At 44.7% G+C, this 25,825-nt stretch overlaps 1 protein-coding gene across 5 annotated transcripts in view; it reads left to right on the top strand.

Moving 5' to 3' along the window:
* LOC143961708 (C-type lectin domain family 10 member A-like) overlaps window positions 1-25,825 on the top strand; it is a 93,376-nt gene that overhangs the window by 29,349 nt on the left and 38,202 nt on the right. For 2 of the 5 annotated variants that reach the window (XM_077471037.1, XM_077471034.1), the window contains exons 2-6: window positions 2,549-2,617; window positions 7,266-7,349; window positions 12,462-12,524; window positions 25,414-25,452; window positions 25,773-25,799. In XM_077471037.1, coding sequence (XP_077327163.1) covers window positions 2,549-2,617; window positions 7,266-7,349; window positions 12,462-12,524; window positions 25,414-25,452; window positions 25,773-25,799 — 282 coding nt within the window. Of the gene's footprint in view, window positions 1-2,548; window positions 2,618-7,265; window positions 7,350-12,461; window positions 12,525-25,413; window positions 25,453-25,772; window positions 25,812-25,825 lie in introns of all 5 variants that reach the window. The other 3 variants (XM_077471035.1, XM_077471033.1, XM_077471036.1) reach the window with 2 other exon arrangements.

Here is a 25,825-nt window from a genome sequence, read left to right as displayed (position 1 = left end):
CACGTACGACTAGCCGAGAAAAACGAAGTTCAATAGCCAGTGCGGCTCTTCTGCTTGATTCCGAGCATGCGTGGAATTTTGTGTGTCAGAATTGTGTACACACGATCGGAATTTCCGACAACGGATTTTGTTGTTGGAAAATTTGAGATCCAGCTCTCAAATTTTTGTTGTCGGAAATTCCGACACCAAATGTCCGATGGAGCCTACACACGGTTGGACTTTCCGACAACAAGCTCCCATCGAACATTTGTTGTTGGAAATTCCAAGCGTGTGTACGCGGCATAAGAGTCTGCAAAAGACTTGGGACTGGGGTGGAGGTTCACCTTCCAGCAGGCCCTAAACATACAGCCAGAGCTACAATGGAATGGTTTAGATCAAAGCCTATTCCTGTGTTAGAATGGCCCAGTCGAAGTCCAGACCTAAATCCAATTGAGAATCTGTGGCAGGACTTGAAAATTGCTGTTCACAGACGCTCTCCATCCAATCTGATAGCGCGTGAGATATTTTGCCAAGAAGAATGGGCAAAAATGTCCCTCACTAGATGTGCAAAGCTGGTAGAGACATCCCCAAAAAGACTTGCAGCTGTAATTGCAGTGAAAGGGGGTTCTACAAAGTATTGACTCAGGGGGGCGCCATACAAATGTACCCCACACACTTTTCTCTTATTTATTTGTAAAAAAATTGAAAACCATTTATCATTTTCCTTCCACTTCACAATTATGCGCCACTTTGTGTTGGTCTATCACATAAAATTCCAATAAAGTACATTTACGTTTTTGATAGTAACATGAGAAAATGTGGAAGATTTCAAGGGAGGGAGGTGCCTGATGATCATGATGCCTCATAACTTCTCGACAAAGTACGGTAGAACAATGAAAATGGTACCACACGGAAGTATATACATTTATCTTTGTGAATATTATTGTAACTGTAATTTATTGTTCTTTTTTTGCAAGGTACATTTGTCTTGATCAGATATACACATCATACAGTGGCTTGTGAAAGTGTCATTGCCTAAAATTTCCAAGGAACAGTTGAGTGATATTTTTCCTCAGAAGCCAAGATGCCTCAAAGCTGTGTAAACAACGCAGATAACTTCTGCTATATTTGTGGCGAGGTTACATTTGCATCTCAAATGTGCAGTATGATGGCATCTATATTTTGGATGCAAAATAGGGGATGGGGACAAGAGCCGGGCCCCTCATTATTGTTGCATTACATCTGCATCATTGGCTAAACAAGAAGTAAAAGTCCATGTTTTTCTTAGTCCCGATGGTGTGGAGGGAGCATGAAAATGTTACTTGAAAAAACAATAAATTAATGAAAAGTTATGTTATTGGTATCAATAAAAAGATACATTTATAATGGTTGGTGTGGCAATGCTCTCACTGATATATCACATTTTGCAGAAAAGTTATGGACCCCCCACCCCGTAATTTTGACCTGAAGCTTTATTTTGGAAATTGGAACCAATTAATACTCGGGGCTTAATTTTTATTGTGACTGCGACATTATGGCGGACACATCGGACATTTTTGACACATTTTTGGGACCATTGTCATTTATACAGCAATCACTGCTATATAAATGCAGTGATTCCTGTGTAATTGACACTGGCAATGAAGGGGTTAACCAGTGGGTGGCAGTGTAGGGGTTAAGTGTTCCTAGGGGTGTGTTACTAACTGTTGGGGGCTGGGCTTTCATTTAGTGAACACTGATCTCTGCTCCAATCACATGGAGCAGAGATCAGCGTCACTAGTTGCTAGGCAGAATGGAGAAATGCTGTTTACAACGGCATTTCTCCATTCAGCCGTCCCGTGAGACGATCGCGGGTATGCCCGCGGCGATCGAGTCCGCGGGACCCTCCCAGCCCTCCCTTTCAGCTATAACAGCTTCAACTCTTCTGGGAAGGCTGTCCACAAGGTTTAGTAGGTTGTCTATGGGAATGTTTAACCATTCTTCCAGAAGCGCATTTGTGAGGTCAGGTACTGACGTTGGACGAGAAGGCCTGGCTCACAGTCCCCACTGTAATTCATCCCAAAGGTGTTCTATCGGGTTATGGTCAGGTCTTTGAGCAGGCCAATCAAATTCCTCCACCCCAAACTCGCTCATCCATACTATTTTGTCAAAAATATTGGCCCACCCCAAGGGTGGACCAACTCAATATTGAACCCTACGGACTAAGACTGGGATGCCGTTAAAGATCACGTGCGTGTAAACGCAGTCGTCACAATACTTTTGACAATATGGCGTATATTACAAAAACGGGTGATATATTATGTTTCTGCACACTAAAATGATCTTTAGTGTGATTTTTACTAAAAATATGGGTTTGATAAAATATTGTGCTAATGTCTTGTGACATAGAAATTGCCTAACTATTCATTATTGTAGAGCGTCCCAGCTTTCAGAATATATATAATGTTTGGGGGTTTCATCTTATCTTCAGGCCTAAAATGTGAATTTAAACATGTGTGTCAAAAAGAGTCAGAAGTGCATCTCTGGCAGCAAAAGGGATAGCTTATTTCATGTCTGTGCTTGTCTACAGGGACCCCTAGGGAGGAAAATGAGTACGCCGAACTCAAATTACCACAGAAGCATGAACCAAAATTCAAAGGTAAGCCATTATCTTTACATGAAAAGTATAACAACTTCAACTCTTCTGGGAAGGCTATCCACAAGGTTTAGGAGTGCGTCTATTGGAATTTTTGACCATTCTTCAAAGAAGCACATTTGTGAGGTCAGTGCTTTGTGCACTGGTCCAAATCATTTGGTGGAGGGGGGGTTATGATGTGGGGTTGTTTTTCAGGGGTTGGCCCCTTAGTTCCAGTAAAGGGATCTTCTAAGGCGTCACCATATCAAGACATTTTGGACTTTTTCATGCTCCCAACCTTGTGGGAACAGTTTGGGGATGGCCCCTTCCTGTTCCAACATGACTGCGCATCAGTGCATAAAGCAAGGTCCATAAAGACATGGATGTGCGAGTTTGGGGTGGAGGAACTTGACTGGCCTGCACAGAGTCTTGACCTCAACCCGATGGCTTTGGGATGAATTATAGCGAAGACTGCAAGCCAAGCCTTCTCATCCACATAAGTGCCTGACCTCACAAATGCATTTCTGGAAGAACGGCCAAACATTCCCATAGACACATTCCTAAACCTTGTGGACAGCCTTCCCAGAAGAGTTGAAGCTGTTATAGCTGCAAAGGGTGGGCCAACTCAATATTGAACCCTACGGACTAAGACTGGGATGCCATTAAAGGTAAAAACGGGTGTCCCAATACTTTTGGTAATATCGTGTATGAAGAGGAGTTAGTCTCTCTCATTATAACCACAATTGAATTTTATTTTTAAACACATTATTTTTTGAACACCTTGTTCACTATTATTGTTTAGATATATTATTTCACTGTTTTTGGAGCTTGACTCTTTATGCTAATGTGCACAAATGTGATATCAACAAATAATGTGATGAAGTACTAATATGATGCACCAAAATTCATACAGCAAAAATATAATCAATTGAACACCAGTGCTGATAATATCCCACAAAATATATAGCTGAATTAAAGTGTTGATATAAAATGTATGCAGTGAGAAAAATCATACAACCAATAGCATAAATATTGTGTAAAACAAATGTTACTATTATTAAATTATTATTAAATGAATTAATAATTAATTAATTATTAAATTAATTAAATTATTATCATCCACAAAATCATAAGTGACCTTAAAAAGTACTTAACACAAAGCAAAGTACCAGGAGTGCAAAAAAGTAATCAAACACCGCTCTTCACAATCAAACAAAAGAGTCTCTAAACTGTATGGACCATAGATGCAAATGTGCTCCTTAGATTGTGTCTTTTAGATGAGTACGTGATACATAAACATGGTGCAGTTCCAGTGCATGTAGCTCCTGAGGATGTCTGTTCTGACGAAACGTGTAGGGAGCAGATTGTGGAGTGCTGTCCTTTGGGGGGCTAACAGTAGCTCACATAAGTCATTTGATTTGGTTTTGGACAATTGTTTTTTTATTGGTAACCCTGTGATTTTTAACCACTTTCAGACCGGACCAATTTGCTGGTCAAAGACCAGACCACTTTTTGCGATTCGGCACTGCGTCGCTTTAACTGACAATTGCGCGGTCGTGCAACGTGGCTCCCAAACAAAATTGACGTCCTTTTTTCCCACAAATAGAGCTTTCTTTTGGTGGTATTTGATCACCCCTGCGGTTTTTATTTTTTGCGCTATAAACAAAAATAGAGCGACAATTTTGAAAAAAACACATTATTTTTTACTTTTGTTATAATAAATATCCCCCAAAAATATGTAAAAAAACATTTTTTTCCCTCAGTTTAGGCCGATGCATATTCTTCTACATATTTTTGGTAAAAAAAATCGCAATAAGCGATTATTGATTGGTTTGCGCAAAAGTTATAGCGTTTACAAAATAGGGATAGTTTTATAGCATTTTTATTAACAATTTATTATTATTTTTTTTTTTACTAGTAATGGCGGCGATCAGCGATTTTTATTGTGACTGCGACATTGTGGGGGACCCATCGGACATTTTTGACAGATTTTTGGGACCATTGTCATTTATACAGTAATCACTGCTATACAAATGCAGTGATTCCTGTGTAAATGACACTGGCAGTGAAAGGGTTAACCAGTGGGTGGCAGTGTAGGGGTTAAGTGTTCCTAGGGGTGTGTTACTAACTGTGGGGGGGTTGGGATTTCATTTAGTGAACACTGATCTCTGCTCCAATCACATGGAGCAGAGATCAGCATCCCTAGTTGCTAGGCAGAATGGAGAAATGTTGTTTACACAGCATTTCCTCCATTCGGCCGCTCCGTGAGACGATCGCGGGGATGCCCGCGGCGTCGAGTCCGCGGGTCCCGCGACCGGACTCACGGGGGTCCCAACCAGCACGGGAGCGCGCCGCCGGGGTCGCGCTCCCGATGGCAGGGCGGCAAATTTAAAGGGACGTACATGTACGTCCATTTGCCTGCCCGTGCCATTCTGTCGACGTACATCGTCGTGCGCTGGTCGGCAAGTGGTTAATAAAGCATACTGCACTATGGCCATACCTTGTTTGGTTTGGATGTGAGACTGTCACGTACCTGACTGTGGAGCTTGAGATGATGAGGGTAGCCTCTTGAACAATTCCCATCCAACCACCCCTGGTAGTGGAGACAGGGACTGCTAGGGCAGTGGAAAAGCGCAGGTGTCTGTCAGCTATAGGGTTAAGCTGTAGCTTGGAGACACAGAAGTCCTTCCAGTGATGGTGTGGCGTCTGGTCACAAGCCTTGTTCAGCAAAACCAGGCAGACAGGTGCAGAATCAGGATCAAGCTTAAGGTCAGGGACAGGCAGAAGTCGGTAACTTTGTGGTGATGAGATACCAAATCAGGAAGCAAAGGCCATAGGCAGAAATCCAAGCCAGGTCAGTAACATAAGTGAGAAGCAGATATAGCAAGCACAGGTGATCCAAAAAAGGTGTCAGACGTAGACAGGTCAGGAACAAGGTTAACAGATATGGATTAGAATCAGGAACACAGGAACCGAAGCTAAAGACAATCCAGCAGTCTCTCAGTTTAAATAGGCTGCTAAATTACAGAATCTGTGGGTGCGTGCGCATGCTGCGCGCACATCCCAGGTCTTGGTCTATGCTGGTGACTCTGCATATGCACAGAAGAATTAGCATTTGCTGAGCAGGGCTTTTTTCAGGGGGAACTTGGTGGAACTCAGTTCCACCACCTCTGGCTCAGACCCTGGGGGGGGGGGGGGGGAAGCCTTCTCACCACCATCACTTGCAAACACAGAAGTCTGGTTTCTGTGTTTACAAGTGACAGCTCTGCACTCTGTGTGTAACCCCCCTCAACTCAGCACTCTGTATGTAATGCAATCCTGGTATTTGATGTCCCTTTAAGACCCTCCTACTGTTGGTGAAATTTGACTGAACACACCCACTATTTGATGTGATATGTGGGTGGAAGGGTTTTGGGGGGTCGTGGTTTAGTTCCAGCACCTATTGTTTGAGAAAAAAAGCCCTGGGAATGAGCATCTGCTGAACAAGAATGAGCAACTGCTGCACGAGATCCCTGACAGAGACCCTTAGCCCGATACAGTTGCTAGTATGGAACCTTACTGGGACCCGCTGACCAAAATTAAAAATATGACTACTCTGCACACACAATTGTTTCTGACAGTATTGCTTAGTGATATCTCTCCGAGCTGTCATCAGTGATATAAGAAAAGGGGTGGGGATAGTAGTGACATCATTGCCCTATTAAGGCCATGCTCGTATTTGGTCAATTTTCATGACCAAATATGGCCAGTGACCAAGTGATATCACTGCTATCCCAGCCCCTTTGCTTATGCGGCTGGGGATTTCATGGCAGCAATGGTTGCTAGGGGCGGAGAGGTTGTCAGCACCCACTGATTCCCTAGGAAACATTGACAGCTAGAAGCTGTCATATAGAAACATCAGAAATCCTGCTTCTATACAATATACCAAGCTCCCACGGAACAGAGGACAAACAAGCCAAAATTTGGCGTTTGGCCAAACGCTCGAATAGCCAAAGTTCAGTCCAAACCTAGGCTTGGAACAAACTGTCGGTTCATCCTTAGTTATGGAGAACTATATACAACTGAGCATAACATCATACAAAAGTCTTTGCATGCTGAGAATGTTCACATACACCATATGGCCAAATGTTTGTGAACCTCTGACCAGCACACCTACAATATATCAGCTGGTTGGACATCCCATTCCAAAACTATGGACATTAATAAATGACTCGGTGTCACTGCTAATCCTCTAGGAAGGCTTTCCACAAGATTTCGGAGGGTGTCTGTGAGAATTTGTCCCCATGGGCGAGGTCAGGTATTGATGTTGGGTGAGAAGAGCTGGCTCACAGTGGGCATTCAAATTCACCCCAAAGGTGTTCAGTAGGGTTGAGGTCAGGGCTCTGTACAGGACACTCAAGTTCCTTCACCCCAAACTGGTAAAAAAACATTTCTTTATGAGGTTGGCTTTATAAACAGGGGCACAGTCATAGTGGAACCATAAATGGCCTTCCCCAAACTATTGCCACAGAGCACAATTGTCTAAAATGTCTTTGTATGATATAGTATATACATAATTTTGGCCATACAGTGTGGATTGCTCCAATTGACTTTAAATATGTATAATATCACAACATTTTTTTTTATATCAGTTGAAACTTGAAGGGTTATTTACTATCCTCTCGGTATACAGGTTGGGTTACACAATTCCTGGTGGTCATCCTATTCATCCTGTTCTTTATTGTGGCCCTTTTCATATGTGTTCTGTTTTTATTACGTGAGTATAACGTCTTCATTTTATAATATTCTTCTCTGTATCACTGTCATAAAGAAAAGAGAGATTTGTTCATTGTGGAAACATTGGTTTGAAGCCCCCTTTTCCCTTAGAATCCTATCATTACATGGACTTACCAGTAGGGTCCCATTAAGAGGTGGAAATTTTGTGGGGCAGTGGTTGAATATTCTGAGTAACTTGTTTGACCAGTGCATGGCGGAGTGTTCGATTTTATGGGTTTTACAGGCAGTTGATGACTCCTGCAGAGGTCTAAACATCTAATTTTAATTCTTTGCAAATATCAGGGCACAGTGTCACGTTCTGTGAATGACCTTAGCAAGTGGACATCTCCAGCCAACACACCGTGTGAAACATTTATTGGCCACGTTGAATTACTTCACCTAAATTGTTAAACTTTTTCCAATATTTTTGACATAAAAAAGGTTAAAACAAAAATGTTATTTTAAAGCTTATGTTAACCCAAAACCAAAAATGTCATATATTGCAGTTTACCAGCTTTAGAAGTGATAGCTGAATTCATTTTCTTTTTTCAGGCCTACTTTCTGTTGATCCTGCCATTAGGACACTTCCTGTCCTAGGATGACAACACTCAATCACCCTTCTGTAGTAGGACAATAGAAACCAGAAAGGACTATGAAATTATACACCTCTCCTATTGCATGGTCCTGTGGCCCTTAAAGTGGTAGTAAGGGCTGTTTATTTATGGTTCACCTACAGGTAAGCCTATAGAAAGGCTTACCTGTAGGTACGGTAAATATCTCCCAAACGTGCACTGTTTAGGAGATATTAACTTGTGTAGCTGCCGGTGACTTCATCGGCGCATTGCTGTCAACGCTAACAGGGTTTTCCATCTTCATCCAGTTTTCCTTCCAGGTGTCGTGATGATGTTACTCCTACGCATGCGGGCGGGAGTCACTGTTTGCAGCACAGGGCTCTGGTGGAACAGCACGGGTATGTCGTTCCTTCAGAGTCCTGTGCCGTCAACATTGACTCCCACACACATGCGTGGGAGTGACGTTATCGCAGCACGGCCATTCAAGACGGGAGCCTGTGAACCTTGAAGGAAGACCTGGTGAAGATGGAAGCCCTGGCAGCGGTGACAGTGCGCTGCTGAAGGGCTTTTTTTTAAGGTAAGTTATACATAATGTACTAGTATGCGATGCATACTAGCACATTATAACATTGCCTTGCAAGGGAAATGTTTTTTTTTTTTGTTTCCAGTTTACTTCCGCTTTAAAGTGGAAAAGATGGCTCCTAAAAAAAAAGTGAAAAAAACTGCGTGGGTTTCCCCCCCACAGGCCCATACCAGGCCCTTGGGTCTAGTATGTATTTGGGAGGATCCCCATGCCAAATAAAAAAAAATGGTGTGGGGGTCCCCCAAAATCCATACCAGACCCTTATCCGAGCATGCATCCCGACAGGTCAGGAAAGGGAGGGGATGAGTGAGTGCCCCCCCTTCTGAACTATACCAGGCCGCATGCCCTCAAAGCACCATGTTAATGGGGACAAGGGCCTCTTCCCGACAACCCTTGCCCGGTGGTGTCGGGGTCTGCGGGCGAGGAGCTTATTGGAATCTGGAAGCCCCCTTTAACAAGGGGGCCCCCCGATCCCGTGCCCCCTATGTGAATGAGTATGGGGTACATTGTACCCCTACCCATTCACTAAAAAAAAGTAGTGTAATGTTAAAAAATACAATAGACAATTTTTAACAAGTCTTATTAAAAATCTTCTTCGCCGCTTTTCCCTCTATCTTCTCCCACATCTTCATCCTCCGGTCTTCTCCCTTTTCCCCCTGCTTATTCTTCCGCTCTTCTTCCTCTGCCGCCGATGACCCTCCTCTGATGCTGCGTTCCGCTGATCTGTCTGCGCTGATGTTCTGCATTCCTTAAATAACGATGGGGGCGTGGCAATCGGATTGCGTCATCTGCAGGCCATGCCCTCTGGTGACGTCACCACCCGTGCTTGATGGGTCCATGACGTCACAGGGGGTGTGGCCTCCTTATGGCGTAATCCGATTGTCACGCCCCAACGTTATTTAAGACGTGCAGGACATCAGCTCCGACAGATCAGCAGGACGCAGAATCGGAGGAGGGTCATCGGCAGCAGAGGAAGAAGAAGAGCAGAAGAAGAGTGGAAAAAGTGTGGAAGAAGAAGCAGGGGGAGAAGGAGAAGACCGGAGGATGAAGATGCGGGAGAAGAAGATTTTTAATAAAAGACTCGTCAAAAACTGTCTACTGTATTTTTTAAAACTACACTACTTTTTTAGTGAATGGGCAGGGGTACAATGTACCCCATACTCATTCACATAGGGGGGCTGGGATCTGGGGTCCCCCTTGTTAAGGGGGCTTCCAGATTCCGATAAGCCCCCCGCCCGCAGACCCCGACAACCTTTGGGCAAGGGTTGTCGGGAAAAGGCCCATGTCCTCATCAACATGGGGGCAAGGGGCTTTGGGGTAGGAGGCACAGAGCCCCCCCTGCCCCAAAGCACCCATCCCCCATGTTGAGGGAATGCAGCCTGGTATGGCTAGGGGTGCTCACTCGTCCCCTCCCTTTCCTGACCTGCCGGGCTGCATGCTCGGATAAGGGTCTGGTATGCATTTTGTTGTGACCATTTTTTATTTTTTTTTTGGCATGGGGGTCCCCTCCAAATCCATACTAGACCCAAGGGCCTGGTATGGGCCTGGGGGGGACCCCACGCAGTTTTTTTTTCACAATTTTTATTTTTTTAGCCACTATTTTTTTTTACATTCAGAGGGAAGCCAGCAGACAGCTGATGGCTCATCGATTGTTAAGGATGCATCGGCCGGCTTCCTGGCCCCCTCTTTAGCAACCAGCTATATACATTGTAAACAGAAGAAATTTAAAAAAACGCACAACGCAAATCGCGGGAAAAACCATGGTACTTGCGTTTTGGATGCGGGCCCATTGAATTCTATTACATGCAAAATGCTGAATTTTGCGGGAAAAAAAGTCTCCGACCCTTTCCAAAAACGAGGAGGCACAAAAATGCATTGATGTGAACATGTTCCATAGGAACTCATGTTAAAGAATGTCCCTGCATTTCTGCAAAATCAAGCCTAAAGAAGAAGAGAATTGTGCGCTGCATTTCCAGATTTCATAATTTGCCACGTTACGAATGTTAATTCTCCATTACGAACGCTAGTTTACAAGACCAACCACTTCTGCTTCCGAGTATGCGTGTTTGTACTTTGGACTTTTGTCCAACAGACTTGTGTACAGACAATCGGACAACACACAATTGTCCGCAGAAAATTTGAAGACATGCTAGCCAACATTTGTCAACAATCGTCTAGCGCAACATCGAGCGTTTCTACGGGCGCTGTTGCTTTTATCTGCTCAAGTGAAATAGATTTACATAAAGGAAATGACATAAACATACACAGGAAGTGCACAGATCACCATTTTTTGGTTAGCAGACATGGAGGCCAGCAATATGGAGACGGAAGTGGATGAGACAGTATGGGGGTTATTTACCCCTAGTGGATATAATATGGATACTGCAAATTGATCCCTGACATGTCTACCTTGTCTGTTTCCAAAAACACCAGTCCAATGAGCTATTTCCATGTTCTGATGTAATGGGTCCTCAAACTCAAATCCATCCCACTGCCTTACAAAGCATAGACCGCATTTTGCATGTTAAGAACAATTTTTGCTAAAATGCCAAATGCACATTTGACAACTCAACGTGCTCGTGTTAGCCGATACATTACAGTTAGCCCTTGTACACATGGTCGGAGATTCAGACGGAATGTGTCCGATTGGACCGTTTTGTCGGATATTCCGACTGTGTGTGGTCTCCATCGGACTGTTTCCGTCGGAGTATCCGACGGACTTGGTTTTCCAACTTGTTGGTAAAATTTTCCGACAAAATGCTCCAATCGGACATACTCCGATCATGTGTAGAGAATTCCGATCGGACAAAGTGCCACACATGCTCAGATCAAATTCCTACATCAAAGCTATTGGCTACTAGCCTGAACATAGTCCCGTCGTAACGAAATAACGTCATCACGACGGATTTTCCGACAACTTCGTCCGACCGCGTGTATACAACAGTTTCGGACAAAATCCGACGGATTTGGTTGTCGGAATCTCCGACCGTGTGTACAAGGGCTTAGAGTGTGCCCCGAATAAGGCCATAGAAGATGCTCACTCAGAGCAAAGGCCTCATCCCCCACAAAAACACTAGGTAGGGGAGGGCCATTTGTGCCCGGGAGTGGACTGTTTGCCGAAAGGTCAAGACAATTGGTACGCAGAAGAATTCCCAAAAATAGTAGAGTCAGCGCTGCTGCCATATGACCCAATATCTAAATATAACGGAAGCAATAATTAGCATCAGCCACTGCCATTAAAACAAAAGAAAAAAATATTTCTTGTAGTTAAAAGACTCGCTTACGCTACTCATGGGCTTTATGATCTGAATATATTTCCCATCGATTGCTCAAATGCAATTGGAGAAGTTGCAGTGTTGCCAGAAAACGTCAGAGATCTGTGACCATTCTTCAAAAAAAATTCAAAGCTCAAAAAACGCCGGAAAACGCTGTATGCAAAATGCGCAAATACGTGCAAATACATGTGAAAAAACGCCGGAAAAATGCTCAAAAGCGCTACGCTCCGGTGTGAATGGGGCCTAACTCGCACTGAGCCCTGCTTTATCTATCTCCAACTTCACACTGCAAAAGGTTCTGGTGCGAAGGAACCTTTTATAGTGTGGGGTTGGATTATGAGCACTAAGCCATGATTGGGCAAAGTCATCATGACTTTGTCCAATCATGGCTCTGGAGAGTGCTCTGTGCCCCGATAGAGCAAAGCCCTGCACCTGACCAGCAATCTTCTGCCAATCAAGGCCTTAGAATACACCATGCGGCACGCAATGCATTGTGTGGCGCTCAACAGGGCGAACAGGCCACGTTCGGGTCGAACTATTGCTTGGGTTCTCCCAACTCTAATTGTAAACATTCTAATACTAGTCTGCCCCGTGCACCCATAATGGATGGGGTGCCCCTCTTATATTATATTATGTAATGATTTGGGAGGACATTATAAACTGATATTTGCTTTCCTCTGCAGATTCCAATATGATGGATAAAATTACAAAGTTGGATGCCGCGTTTAATGTCATTATGAATAAAGGTAAATTGGACTTGAGTATTGAAGAGTTCTATAATTTCCCCCATAGTGTGTTGGGTCTCTTGCACATTGGATGTTTTTTAACATGCCAGGGGCATCTGGAATTTAAACATATATAGGTAAGTGCAGCGCTAATAAAATAAGCATATGGCAAATTTTAAAATATTCCAGTGAATAAATATGTGTAAAGGGAAAACTAAAGCGGAGTCCCTTTAAAAAAATAACATAACAAATTACCCAAATATTTAAGTGAAAATATATATATATATATATGTTTAAAAAGGAAGACTAAAGCAAAGTCCCAGTGAGAGGTTCAGTCCATGGATAAAAAGAAAAACAAACATCCATGTGAAATACAGTGACGAGTTGTAGAAAGACCATGAAGGATCCTCCATAAGGTGTGCATCCAACTCCAACATCCAAGTGAGTAAGTAGCCTGCTTACCAGCTACCCGTGACTGCTCAAAAGCAGTCTCACCCAGCGCAGGGAAATCGGTCTCCTCACGACCCTTAGCCCTTGTACACACGGTCGGATATTCCGACAACAAAATCCGTCTGATTTTTTCAGACGGATTTTGTCCGAAACTGGTGTTGCATACACACGGTCGGACAAAGTTGTCGGAAAATCCGATCGTTCGTAATGTGATGACGTTATTTAGTTACGATGGGACTACATTCAGGCTAGTAGCCATTGCCAATAGCTTTGGTCTAGGAATTTGATCTGAGCATGCGTGGCACTTTGTCCAATCGGAATTCTCTACAAACGATCGGACAAAGTCCGATCGGATCATGTTGTCGGAAAATTTTATATCCAGCTCTCAAACTTTGTTGGTCGGACATTCCGACGGAAAAAGCCCAATGGAGCCCACACACAGTCGGATTATCCGACACCACGGTCCGATCGGACATTTTCCGTCGGAATGTCCAACTGTGTGTACAAGGGCTTAGAGATGTCTGGAGCCACAACTGGGACAATGTCACTCAGAAAATACAAAAGAAAGTGCTTCCATAGTGCAGTACATGTCTAAATCAATTCAATATAAAAACGTGGGCTGCACTTACAAGATATGTGAGACGCAAAGGCAAATAAAACGAAGTGTCTCATCAGTGAGGTTCACAGTGTTTCCTCAGGCTTCCGTTCGCTTCCTGTTCCGTTCGCCAATCAAAAAACATGATGACGTCACCATCGCAGGCTCCACCCTACGCGTTTCAACACTATTGGACGTCGTCTGGGGATTTACCATATGTACCCATGCAGTTTAGAGGCAGGGACATTTAGGAGCAGAATAAATTAAAAAAACACAAAAAACACAATGCCCCAGGCATCCAGGGGAAACATCAGAAAACACGCTGGTTTCAGTGTAAATTAATTTCAACAGCCAGAATAAATTCTTATTCTGGCCAATTAACCACTTCAGCCCCGGACCATTTTGCTGGTCAAAGACCAGACCACTTTTTTCGATTCGGCACTGCGTCACTTTAACTGACAATTGCACGGTTGTGCGACATGGCTCCCAAACAAAATTGATGTCCTTTTTTTCCCCACAAATAGAGCTTTCTTTTGGTGGTATTTGATCACCCCTGCGTTTTTTTTTTTTGCGCTATAAACAAAAATAAAACGACAATTTTGAAGAAAACGCATTCTTTTTTACTTTTTAAAAATATATAAAAAAACATTTTTTCCCTCAGTTTTGGCTGATATGTATTCTTCTACATATTTTTGGTAAAAAAAATCACAATAAGCGATTATTGATTGGTTTGCACAAAAGTTATAGCGTTTACAAAATAGGGGATAGTTTTATGGCATTTTTATTAATCGTTTTTTTTTTACTAGTAATGGCGGCGATCAGCAATTTTTATTGTGACTGCGACATTTTGGCAGACACATTGGACATTTTTGACACATTTTTGTTACCATTGTCATTTATACAGCAATCACTGCTATACAAATGCAGTGATTCCTGTGTAAATGACACTGGCAGTGAAGGGGTTAACCAGGGGGTGGCAGTGTAGGGGGAAGTGTTCCTAGGGGTGTGTTACTAACTGTTGGGGGCTGGGCTTTAATTTAGTGAACACTGATCTCTGCTCCAATCACATGGAGCAGAGATCAACTTCACTAGTTGCTAGGCAGAACGGGGAAATGCTGTTTACAACAGCATTTCCTCGTTCAGCCGCCCCGTGAGATGATCGCGGGTACGCGACTGGACTCACGGGGGTCCCGACTGGGCCCTGCTTGTTAGAGCTTACAATCTAGGAGGGAGGGTCAAGTTATACAAAAGGGTAATAGCTGTGGGAGATGAGCTAATGGAGAAAATAGGGCAGTTCTTAGATGGAGGCAGGATAGGCTTCTCTGAAGAGGAAAGTTTTCAGGGATCGCCTAAAAGTGGATAAGTTTGGAGACAGTCTGACAGATTGGGGTAGTGAGCTCCAGAGGATGGGCGAGGCTCGAGAGAATTCCTGGAGGTGGATATGGGAGGAGGTGATGAGGAAGCTAGAGAGCAGGAGGTCTTGGGAGGAACGAAGTGGGCGATTAGGTTGGTATTTTGAGACTAGGCTAGTGATGTAGCTGGGAGCAAAGTTGTGGATGGCTTTGTAAGTAAGTGTTAGTATTTTGAATTTAATTCTTTGGGCAAGTGGCAGCCAATGGAGGGATTGGCAGAGAGGGGTAGCAGACACTGTGCAGTTTGTAAGCTGTATGAGTCTGGCAGCAGCATTCATGATGGACTGAAGGGGAGATAGTCTATTTAAAGGTGAGCCAATGAGGAGAGAATTGCAGTAGTCAAGGCGAGAGATAACCAGGGAGTGAATCAGGAGCTTTGTGGTTTCATTGGTTAGAAAGGGACGTACAGTGGTGTGAAAAAGTGTTTGCCCCCTTCCTCATTTCCTGTTCCTTTGCATTTTTGTCACACTTAAGTGTTTCGGAACATCAAACCAATTTAAACAATAGTCAAGGACAACACAAGTAAACACAAAATGCAATTTGTAAATGAAGGTGTTTATTATTAAAGGTGAAAAAAAATCCAAACCATCATGGCCCTGTGTGAAAAAGTGATTGCCCCCTAAACCTAATAACTGGTTGGGCCACCCTTAGCAGCAACAACTGCAACCAAGCGTTTGCGATAACGTGCAATGAGGCTTTTACAGCGTCCTGGAGGAATTTTGGCCCACTCATCTTTGCAGAATTGTCCTAATTCAGTTACATTAGAGGGTTTTCGAGCATGAACGGCCTTTTTAAGGTCATACCACAACATCTCAATAGGATTCAGGTCAGGACTTTGGCTAGGCCACTCCAAAGTCTTCATTTTGTTTTTCTTCAGCCATTCGGTGGTGGACTTGCTGGTGTGTTTAGGATCATTGTCCTGCTGCAGAACCCAAGTTCTTTTCAGCTTGAGTACACGAACAGATGGTCGGACATTCTCCTTCAGGATCTCTTGGTAGACAGCAGAATTCATAGTTCCTTTTATCACGGCAAGTCTTCCAGGTCCTTAAGCAGCAAAACAGCCCCAGACCATCACACTACCACCACCATATTTTACTGTTGGTATAATGTTCTTTTTCTGAAATGCAGTGTTCCTTCTACGCCAGATATACTTGGACACACACCTTCCAAAGAGTTCCACTTTTGTCTCATCGGTCCACAGAATGTTGTCCCAAAAGTCTTGGGGATCATCAAGATGTGTTGTGGAGAAATTGAGACGAGCTTTGATGTTCTTTTTGCTCAGCAGTGGTTTTCTCCTTGGAACTCTGCCATGCAGGCCATTTTTGCCCAGTCTTTTCCTGATGGTGGAGGCATGAACGCTGACCTTAACTGAGGCAAGTGAGGCCTGCAGTTCCTTGGACGTTGTTGTGGGGTCTTTTGTGACCTCTTGGATGAGTCGTCGCTGCGCTCTTGGGGTAATTTTGGGCGGCCGGCCACTCCTGGGCAGGTTCACCACTGTTCCATGTCTTCGCCATTTGTGGATAATGGCTCTCACTGTGTTTCGCTGGATTCCCAAAGCTTTGGAAATGGCTTTATAACCCTTTCCAGACTGATAGATAGTTTTAACAAGGGGGGCAATCACTTTTTCACACAGGGCCATGATGGTTTGGATTTTTTTTCACCTTTAATAAACACCTTCATTTACAAATTGCATTTTGTGTTTACTTGTGTTTTCCTTGACTATTGTTTAAATTGGTTTGATGTTCCGATACACTTAAGTGTGACAAACATGCAAAGGAACAGGAAATGAGGAAGGGGGCAAACACATTTTCACACCACTGTAGTTTAGAGATGTTTCGGAGGTTGAGGCGGCAAGCTTTGGAAAGTGATTGGATGTGGGGCTGAAAGGAGAGTTCAGAGTCCAGGATAACACCTAGAACCCTGAAATGTGGGGATGGGTGGAATGTTGTGCCATTACTCTTGACAGAGAAGTCAGGGGAAGAGGCGCATGGGGGAGGAAATATTATAAGTTCGGTTTTGGACAAGTTGAGTTGAGGAAGTGTTGTGACATCCATACAGATATGTCTGTTAGTAAGTTGCTGATGCGTGAGGAGACTGATTGAGTGAGTTGAGGGGTGGAGAGATAGATTTGGGTGTCGTCAGCGTAGAAATGATATTGAAAGCCGTGAGTGGCTATCAGCTGACCCAGGGAAGAGGTGTAGATTGAAAATAAAAGAGGTCCAAGAACAGAACCTCGGGGGACCCCGACGGAGAAGGGAAGAGGAGTGGAGGAAGTAGAATTGTAAGTGACACTGAAGGTGCATTGAGATAGGTAGGGTGAGAGCCACTGAAGAGCACAGTCACGGAGACCAAGGGAGTAAAGTTTTTTTTTGAGGAGAGGGTGGTCAACCGTGTCAAAGGCAGCTGAAAGGTCCAGAAGTAGGAGTACAGAATAGTGTGTGTTGGTTTTTGCAGTTAGTAGGCCATTTTTGAATTTTAAAAGAGCAGTTTCTGTGGAGTGTTGAGGGCGAAATCCAGATTGAAGGGTACCCCGGCTGGTTGGGGTAAATTTTTGCTGACATTGGATCAGGCTAAGGCCTTTGATCGGGTTAACCATGAGTACTTATGGCTCCTTCTTGGCAGATATGGCCTGGAGGGGGGTTTCATTGATTGGCTCAAGATTTTGTACAAAGGGGCTGAAAGCTTTCCTCTGGTTAATGGTTGTGTCGGACGACCCTTTGTGGTCGGCTCGGGTGTGCGTCAGGGGTGCCCATTGAGTCCTCTGTTATATGCATTTGCAATTGACCCCTTCATTAGAAGGCTAGAGAATGGGCCATTGTGTGGGGTACCTTTGGGCATCACTGGTGAGCCTCCTTTGAAAGTTGTGGCCTATGCTGATGATGTTTCTGTTTTTGTCTCTGGGACTGGGGAGGCGCAGGAGGTGGTCTCAGTGATAACGCAGTATTCAGAGGCATCAGGTTCAAAGGTCAACCAGGACAAGTGTGAAGCTTTCTGGATGGGCGTGGAAGGTGAGAGCTTTGTTCTCCCGGATGACTTCCCGGAGCCCCAGCAAAAAATTAGAGTTCTAGGCATTGAATTTGGCCCAGGTGACTATGGTCATGCAAATTGGGTGAACAGGCTGGAGAATGCCGATGCCAAGGTGGCAAGCTGGAAAGGTTGGCAGCTTTCCTTGAGGGAAAAGGTTGATCTGATCAAGACTTACCCGATTCCGATTTTTCTATATGTCAGTTTTGTTTGCGTTTTACCAGCTTCTCTCTATACCAGGGTCTATACTTGTTTCTTCCAGCTGTTATGGGGGAACAGAATAAAGCTTGTCAAAAGGAATGTGACTTACCTTTCTAGGCGGGAGGGTGGTCTAGGGATGATCAACCCTGTAGTCTTTTTCTCTCTGATATTTGTGAAGTACAATCTTGGTAACATGTTGGCAGAGAGACCGCCTGGGTGGGTTGGTATTTTCCAGTCCTGGTTTAGGCCCTTTCTGCGAGACTGGGAAAATGGTGGGCCAGTGAAAAGCCTGAGGGTCAAGCATGACAAGCTCCCGGCTTATGTTGCCCCGTGTTTGAAAATACTTCGGCAGTGGCAAGTAACAGCAGGAGAAGTCAGATCTCTTCCAAGGAAACTTCTTGAGAAGCGGATCATGAGCTCTGCTTTTTGCGAGCCACTGGCCTTGAGGGATTGCCCAAGCCTGGTTTTGGGGGTGGGTTTGCGGTTGATTAATTTGGAGAGAATCCCAATGAAGTTTAGGGATCAGGCTTGGCTTGCCTTTCATGGAAAACTATATGTGAAGGGCAGCTTGAAGTTTCTTTCCATGAGTGATCGGGGCTGCCCGAGAGTGGAGTGTGGAGGAGTGGTGGAGTCCATGGATCACTTTATACTTCAGTGCCCTTTTAATATAGAGGTGTACGAGAGGGTGGGGAGGGCTCTGAGTATATCCTTTCTCCCCCATATGAGTTATGCAGAGTGGGTGTATGGGGCTTTCCAGACTCGTCGGGATTATGATTTGGAAACACTTTTTTTAGTTAGTTTAGTAGTCCGTTATTTCACGTGGAGTGCACGGTGTCAGGTATCCTTACGGGGTAAAATCCTCCCTGTGGAAGTGGTGATGCAGAACATTCTGGGTGAGGTTGGGAAGATTCGGGGTCTTGAGAAAGACAGGTGGCAGCAGGAGGCCTGGATAAAGGTGTGGAGGAATATCAGGACTCTGTAGCTGCTGCCTGTTGATCTCGGGGTGTGCGGCTTTCTTTGTATTCTTCTTTCACTCCCCTAGATTTTCAGATCCAATACAATTTTGATAAAAGGCTCCATGCATGGTGACGGTGATGTTCCTTAGTCTGGCTCTCCCATAGGGATTATGTAATGCGCAATTTGTTTTGCACCGTTTATTTTGTTCTTGTTCTTTCTGGTCTGTATAATTATATTCAATTATTTTGTAAATATGTTTTATTTATTTATTATGGTTTTATTGTATATAAGTTGTTGTTTGTAAGATTTTCAAATAAACAAAATTAACCCCTCATAATGGGTACAGCGGGTGTACAGACCTGGGAACTCAGCACAGGGATGGTGGGAACCCCTCATAATGGGTACAGCGGGTGTACAGACCCAGGAACTCAGCACAGGGATGGTGGGAACCCCTCATAATGGGCACAGTGGGTGTACAGACTTGGAAACTCAGCACAGGGATGGTGGAAACCCCTCATAATGGGCACAGCAGGGGTACAGAGCCAGGAACTCAGCACAGGGATGGTGGGAACCCCTCATAATGGGCACAGTGGGTGTACAGACTTGGAAACTCAGCACAGGGATGGTGGAAACCCCTCATAATGGGCACAGCAGGGGTACAGAGCCGGGAACTCAGCACAGGGATGGTGGGAACCCCTTGTAATGGGCACAGTGGGCGTACAGAGCCGGGAACTCAGCACAGGGATGGTGGGAACCCCTTGTAATGGGCACAGTGGGCGTACAGAGCCGGGAACTCAGCACAGGGATGGTGGGAACCCCTCGTACTATGCACAGTGGACGCACAGACTCCTGGATAGGAGGGGGCAGCATTTACTTGAACTTATTGGCTGTATTTTCTTTTTGCAGTCGCTGTCTGCTGGTGGAAGGGAGAGGAGGAAAAGACCCCTTTTAGATTGTACAAGTGAAGGAAAATACAGCCCAGTTCTAGTAAATGCTGCACTAGTATCAGCAGTAACCAGGAGAACACATAGCGACTAGTGGGCAGCAGCCTGACTTGTAGGCAGTGTTTTCTATGGGGGGTCATCAGCAGAAAACATAAACATAAAGAGATCCAACACACTGACCACCCCGCACAGCACTAATATCAGCTCCAGTACCAGCATGTGTACCAGGACCGAGCACTCACCCACATCCTCTGCTTCCCACCTGCCACACTGTGACCTGTGTATTGTGACCGGGGGAGGGGGACATTCCGGGGAGCTGGGGGGGGGTGTTATCCGGAGGAAGAGCTGAGTTAATCGCTGGTGTGTGACTTGCTGAAGGAACTGTCCTAAAATGGGGGCGGGCTGAGTGAGTACTGAGTGCAGTTTGCAGAGCAGGCAGTAAACCAGTATGGGGAGGCATTTACAGGCATCGGTCGGCTGTATTTTCCTCCTCCGATGTCTCCCTATACACAGGATGTGCCAGCTAGGACTTTACCAGTGCGTGTGTCAGTGCCCAGGACCAGTGTCGGGAGCTGGTGAAGACACTTCCAGACCAGGCTGCTCTGTGTATTGCTGGTAGGAGGGGAGCGCAAATCTCTTCCATACAGTGCAGAGCGGCTCTATCAAAAATCTTCTCCTTTCCCAGTGACTGAGCCACGCTGTCTGCGCACTCCTCTCCCCTCCTTGTGTTTGTCAGTCCTCTCAGACTGACACCCGGCTCTACACACCAGGCTGTGTCATCTCCTCACTACAGAGCTGTATACACAGCAGCTGCAGTTGCGCCCTAGGTGGCAGTGCGCCCTAGGCAGCTGCCTAATCCGCCTAGTGGTAGCACCGGCCCTGGGTATCAGATTAGTGGAGCCAGGTTTCTGTGAGAGCAAGTAGATTAAAGGAATTAGTGACAAAGAGGTCATGAACAGCGGTGAGTTGGTACAGACAGAGCGAGCGTTCCAGAGGGCGCAGGAGAGGGGGAAGCTGCTGTTGGGAAGAAGGGGAACGAAGACTAAATTGCGTAGATTGCGACTACTGCCAGAGGGTGTAGGGTGATGGGTGTTTTGGGTACAGTTGAATAAGGTAGGCCCAGGGTTAGGGGAAATATCTCCAGCGGTTAGGAGAAGTAGAAAAGTAAGGAAGATAATATGAAAGTATGATTTGTATGAGGGGACATGCTTCAGTACCCTGGGGGGTTTGTTAGCAAGTGGGCTTAGAGTTAGAAAGAGGTGATGAGTGCATAAGTAAGGAGAGGGGAGAAGTGATGGCAATATGTACAGATTGTGGGGTGGAGCAGGGGGGTGAAGAAAAGGGAGTTTGAGGAGAGAGGCTGCAATTGTGAAAAGGAGGAGAGGTAAAGAGTGCATGTTTCAGAGAGGAAGGTGAGATCATTTGGAAATGAGGTCACCTGCAGTTTGCTTTGTGCATATCGCTGAAGTTCAAGAGCAGAAGTGCCACTTATTTAAAGAACCCCACTTCTTTGGAAGAACCCCCTGTATGTGCAGCCCCCTGTATGTGTTCCCCCCGTAAAGAAGGCCTTGTTTTTATACTGTGGGAAACCACTGCCTTGCTAAAGAAGCTGAGGGTAAAGGTGATGGACTGGCCAAGCATGTCTCCAGACCTAAACTCTATTGAGCATCTGTGGGGCATCTTCAAACAGAGGGTGGAGGAGCACAAGGTCTCTAACATCCACCAGCTCCGTGATGTCGTCATGGAGGAGGGGAAGAGGACTCCAGTGGCAACCTGTGAAGTTCTGGTGACCTCCATGCCCAAGAGGGTTAAGGCAGTGCTGGAAAATAATGGTGGCCACACAAAATATTGACATTTTGGGCCCAATTTGGACATTTTCACTTAGGGGTGTACTCACTTTTGTTGCCAGGAGTTTAGACATTAATGGCTGTGTATTGAGTTAGTTTGAGGGGACGGCAAATTTACACTGTTATACAATCTGTACACTCACTACTTTACATTGTAGACAAGTGTCATTTCTTCAGTGTTGTCACATAAAAGGATAGAAGAAAATATTTCCAAAAATGTGAGGGTGTACTCACTTGTGTGAGATACTGTATGTAATATTTGGGGGTTCTAAGTAATTTTCTGGCAAAAAATACAAATTTAAACATAAGCAAAAATTCCAGAAAAGGCCTGGTCTTAAGGTGGTTGCCCGCACACCTGGGTCTCTTTTCTTGTCATACATAGTGAGCCAGGGAAGATTGTAAAGCCTTTAGGTGTGTCTCGGGTAAAGGTATAGGAAAAAAACAAGAAAAGATGAAAGTATCTAGGGGAGAATAAATATTTTGAAAGCAGCAAGTCTTCCTGACCATGAGCATATCATGTTGCATTTTGTTTGTAACAAGAGTAGGTAAAACAAAAGAGTGGAAGGGAGGCAGATAGCACAACCACTCTGGTGTAGTAAGTTCCAACAAGGTTCAATCACAAAGAAAAGTTAAAAATGAATACTTACAGAGCTTTAAAGCTCAAAGTTATTCCTTTTTCCTACACACACCCCTTACTAACCAGTTACCCCCCCCCCCCCCCTCTACACTCTCGCCCCTATAAAATAAAGCAGGAGTCACTCCACAAAGGAATACCAATCAGAAGATCAAAATGACCCCACATAACCATTTACTCCTTGCTCCCTATAAAGACCTGGTAGACCGCCACTTTCCAACAAAAACTCAATCCCGCACCCTCACACCACCACTACTCCTAGAATCCCTGAATTGGCAGAAAGTACAGAGAAGATAGATTGAGCTTCTTATAATCACGATCCAGTTGAGATATACTCTGGGTTACCCGTTCACTCAGAATATACTCTACCAGATCCGATGCACACATGTCAAACGAGATTCTGAAATTCCAATATCTAATGCGATAGATTCTCCTTTGAAGACATTGTAGACGCTTAACCTAATAACCAGTTTTACCCGTTACTACCAACTACTTATTACCAACTACTACTGCACTAAGACTCAGACTTATGCCCCGTACACACGAGCGGACTTTTCGACATCCAAACTCCGACGGACTGAGTCCGTCAGACTATCCGATCGTGTGTGGGCTGCAACGGACTTTAGCTTTGCTAAAGTCTGACGGACTTTAGAAATGAAGCATGCTTCAAATTTTCCCGACGGAACTCCGCCGGACCCGGTCCCCTTCGAAAAATTCGCTCGTGTGTGTGCTACTCCGACGGACTAAAATCGACGCTAGGGCAGCTATTGGCTACTGTCTATGAACTTCCTACGTCGAATCCAGTCGTACGTCATCACGTTCGACTCCGTCGGAGTTTGGTGTGATGGTGTGTGGTCAAGTCCGTTCGGTCGAAAAGTCCGCCAGAACTCCGTCGGAACTCCGTCGGAACTCCGGCGGAACTCCTTTGGAGGTCTGTCAGACTTAATCCCTCTCGTGTGTACAGGGCATTAGAATCGTAATCGTAGGATTTCTTAACATTATTTCTTATATCTAGTAGCATCACTACGGTTCAAAATGTTCACAATGTTCAAATCCTAGTAATGTTGCAACGTTGTACTAACAAAGTTTATATACAATGTTTTTGTTGTTCTGACATTGTAAACCTGCATGAACAGTTTCAATAAACTTTTATTTGTAAAAAAAAAAAAAAATAATACTTACAAAAGTGTAATGCCCCGTACACACGACCGGACTTTTCAACATCAAAAGTCCGACGGAATGATTCCGGCAGACCATTCGATCATGTGTGGGCTGCAGCGGACTTTTGATTTGCAAAAGTCTGACAGACTTTAGAAATGGAACATGTTTCAAATTTTTCAGACAGAACTCCGCCGGACCCAGTTCCTACTGAGAAATCCGCTCGTGTGTGTGCTAGTCCGACGGACAAAAACCGATGCTAGGGCAGCTATTGGCTACTGGCTATGAACTTCCTTATTCTAGTCCAGTCGTACGTCATCACGTTCGAATCCGTCGGACTTTGGTGTGATTGTGTGTGGCCAAGTCCGTTCATTCGGAAAGTCCATCAGAACTCTGTCAGAACTCCGTCAGAACTCCGTCGAAAGTCTGTCGGACTTAGTCCCTCGAAAAGTCTGGTCGTGTGTACGCGGCATTAGAAACAAATCATTTGGTGGAGGGGGGATTATGATTTGGGGTTGTTTTCCAGGGGTTGGTCCTGGCCCCTTAGTTCCAGTGAAGGGAATTCTTAAGGCGTCAGCATACCAGGACATTTTGGACAATTTCATGCTCCCAACTTTGTGGGAACAGTTTGGAGATGGCCCCTTCCTGTTCCTACATGACTGTGCACCAGTGCACAAAGCAAGGTCCCTAAAGACATGGATGAGCGAGTTTGAGGTGGAGGAACTTGACCTCAACTCAATAAAACACCTTTGGGATAAATTAGAGCGGAGACTGCGAGCCAGGCCTTTTCATTCAAAACAGTGCCTGACCTCACAAATGTTCTTCTGGAAGAACGGTCAAACATTCCCATAGACACACTCCTAAACCTTGTGGACAGCCTTCCCGGAAGAGTTGAAGCTGTTATAGCTGCAAAGGGTGGACCAGCTCAATATTAAACCCTACGGACGAAGACTGGGACTCCATTAAAGTACATGTGTGTCCCAATACTTTTAGCAATATAGTGTATTTGCTCATTCATTTATTTATTTTTTATACTAGTAATGGTGGAGATCAGTGACTTATAGCGGGATTGCGGTTTGTGGAGACCAGTGACACTAATTCAGTGATCAATGCTAAAAGTATGCACTGTCATTGTTCTAATGGCAATGGCTGAGAATGGGGTTAAACATCTAGGGTGATCAAAGGATTAATTGCATGCCTAAACCGTGCCTATATGCGTACACAGTGTGGGATGTGCTTTGCAGGGAAACAAAATCCAGCATGTCCCCGCTGACAACACAGAGCTCTGCGTTGTTTACAAATGCAGAGCGCCGTCATGTGCCTCTCCCCGACAATCAGTGGTTGCTGGTGGACATCCATTGGATGGCACCCACAGATCGGCTTCTGCTGTGACTAATCACAGCACAGCTTCCCCCTACCCAGAAGAGCCAGATCACCTATATACAGTATACACGTGATTCTCCACAGAATAGCCGCCTTGTAGTAGTAAATCTGCTATAGGGTGGTTGGGACTTGGCTAGAGTACTACTATGGGACTAAATCCCTAGGATTTTAGCAGAAATCACCTGACCTCAATGCATGGTAGTGGTTTTGTCTTGAATTAATGTATGTAGAGCACAGAGGGGTGTATAATGAATAACGATAGACCTGATGATACTAATTGATATTGGTTTCCCTCTCTTTCCCAGGTTCCAACATGATGGATAGTTTCCCAGATGAAATCATTGGTAATTATGTGCTGCTCAATGTATATTAGAGAGGTTTTCATAGCTGTTCTCTAAATATTCGAATCGACTTCTGTATTCATGGACAGAAAAGAATGGAGGAGTTTTTCTGCAGCATGCAGATGATCTGCTATAGGGTAGTTGGGACTTGGCTAGAGTCCCACTATGGGACTAAATCCCTAGGATTTTAGCAGAAATCACCTGACCTCAATGCATGGTAGTGGTTTTGTCTTGAATGAATGTATGTAGAGTACAGAGGGGTGTATAATGAATAACGATAGACCTGATGATACTAATTGATATTGGTTTCCCTCTCTTTCCAGGTTCCAACATGAAGGATCGTTTCCCAGGTGAAATCATTGGTGATTATGTGCTG

The sequence above is a fragment of the Lithobates pipiens genome, unplaced genomic scaffold (assembly GCF_037356315.1).
Source record: "Lithobates pipiens isolate NorthernLeopardFrog02 unplaced genomic scaffold, aLitPip1_a1.2 Scaffold_8, whole genome shotgun sequence".
Lineage (NCBI taxonomy): Eukaryota > Metazoa > Chordata > Amphibia > Anura > Ranidae > Lithobates > Lithobates pipiens.
The sequence above is the reverse complement of the archived record's forward strand: the minus strand, read 5'-3'. Positions and strand labels throughout refer to the sequence as shown.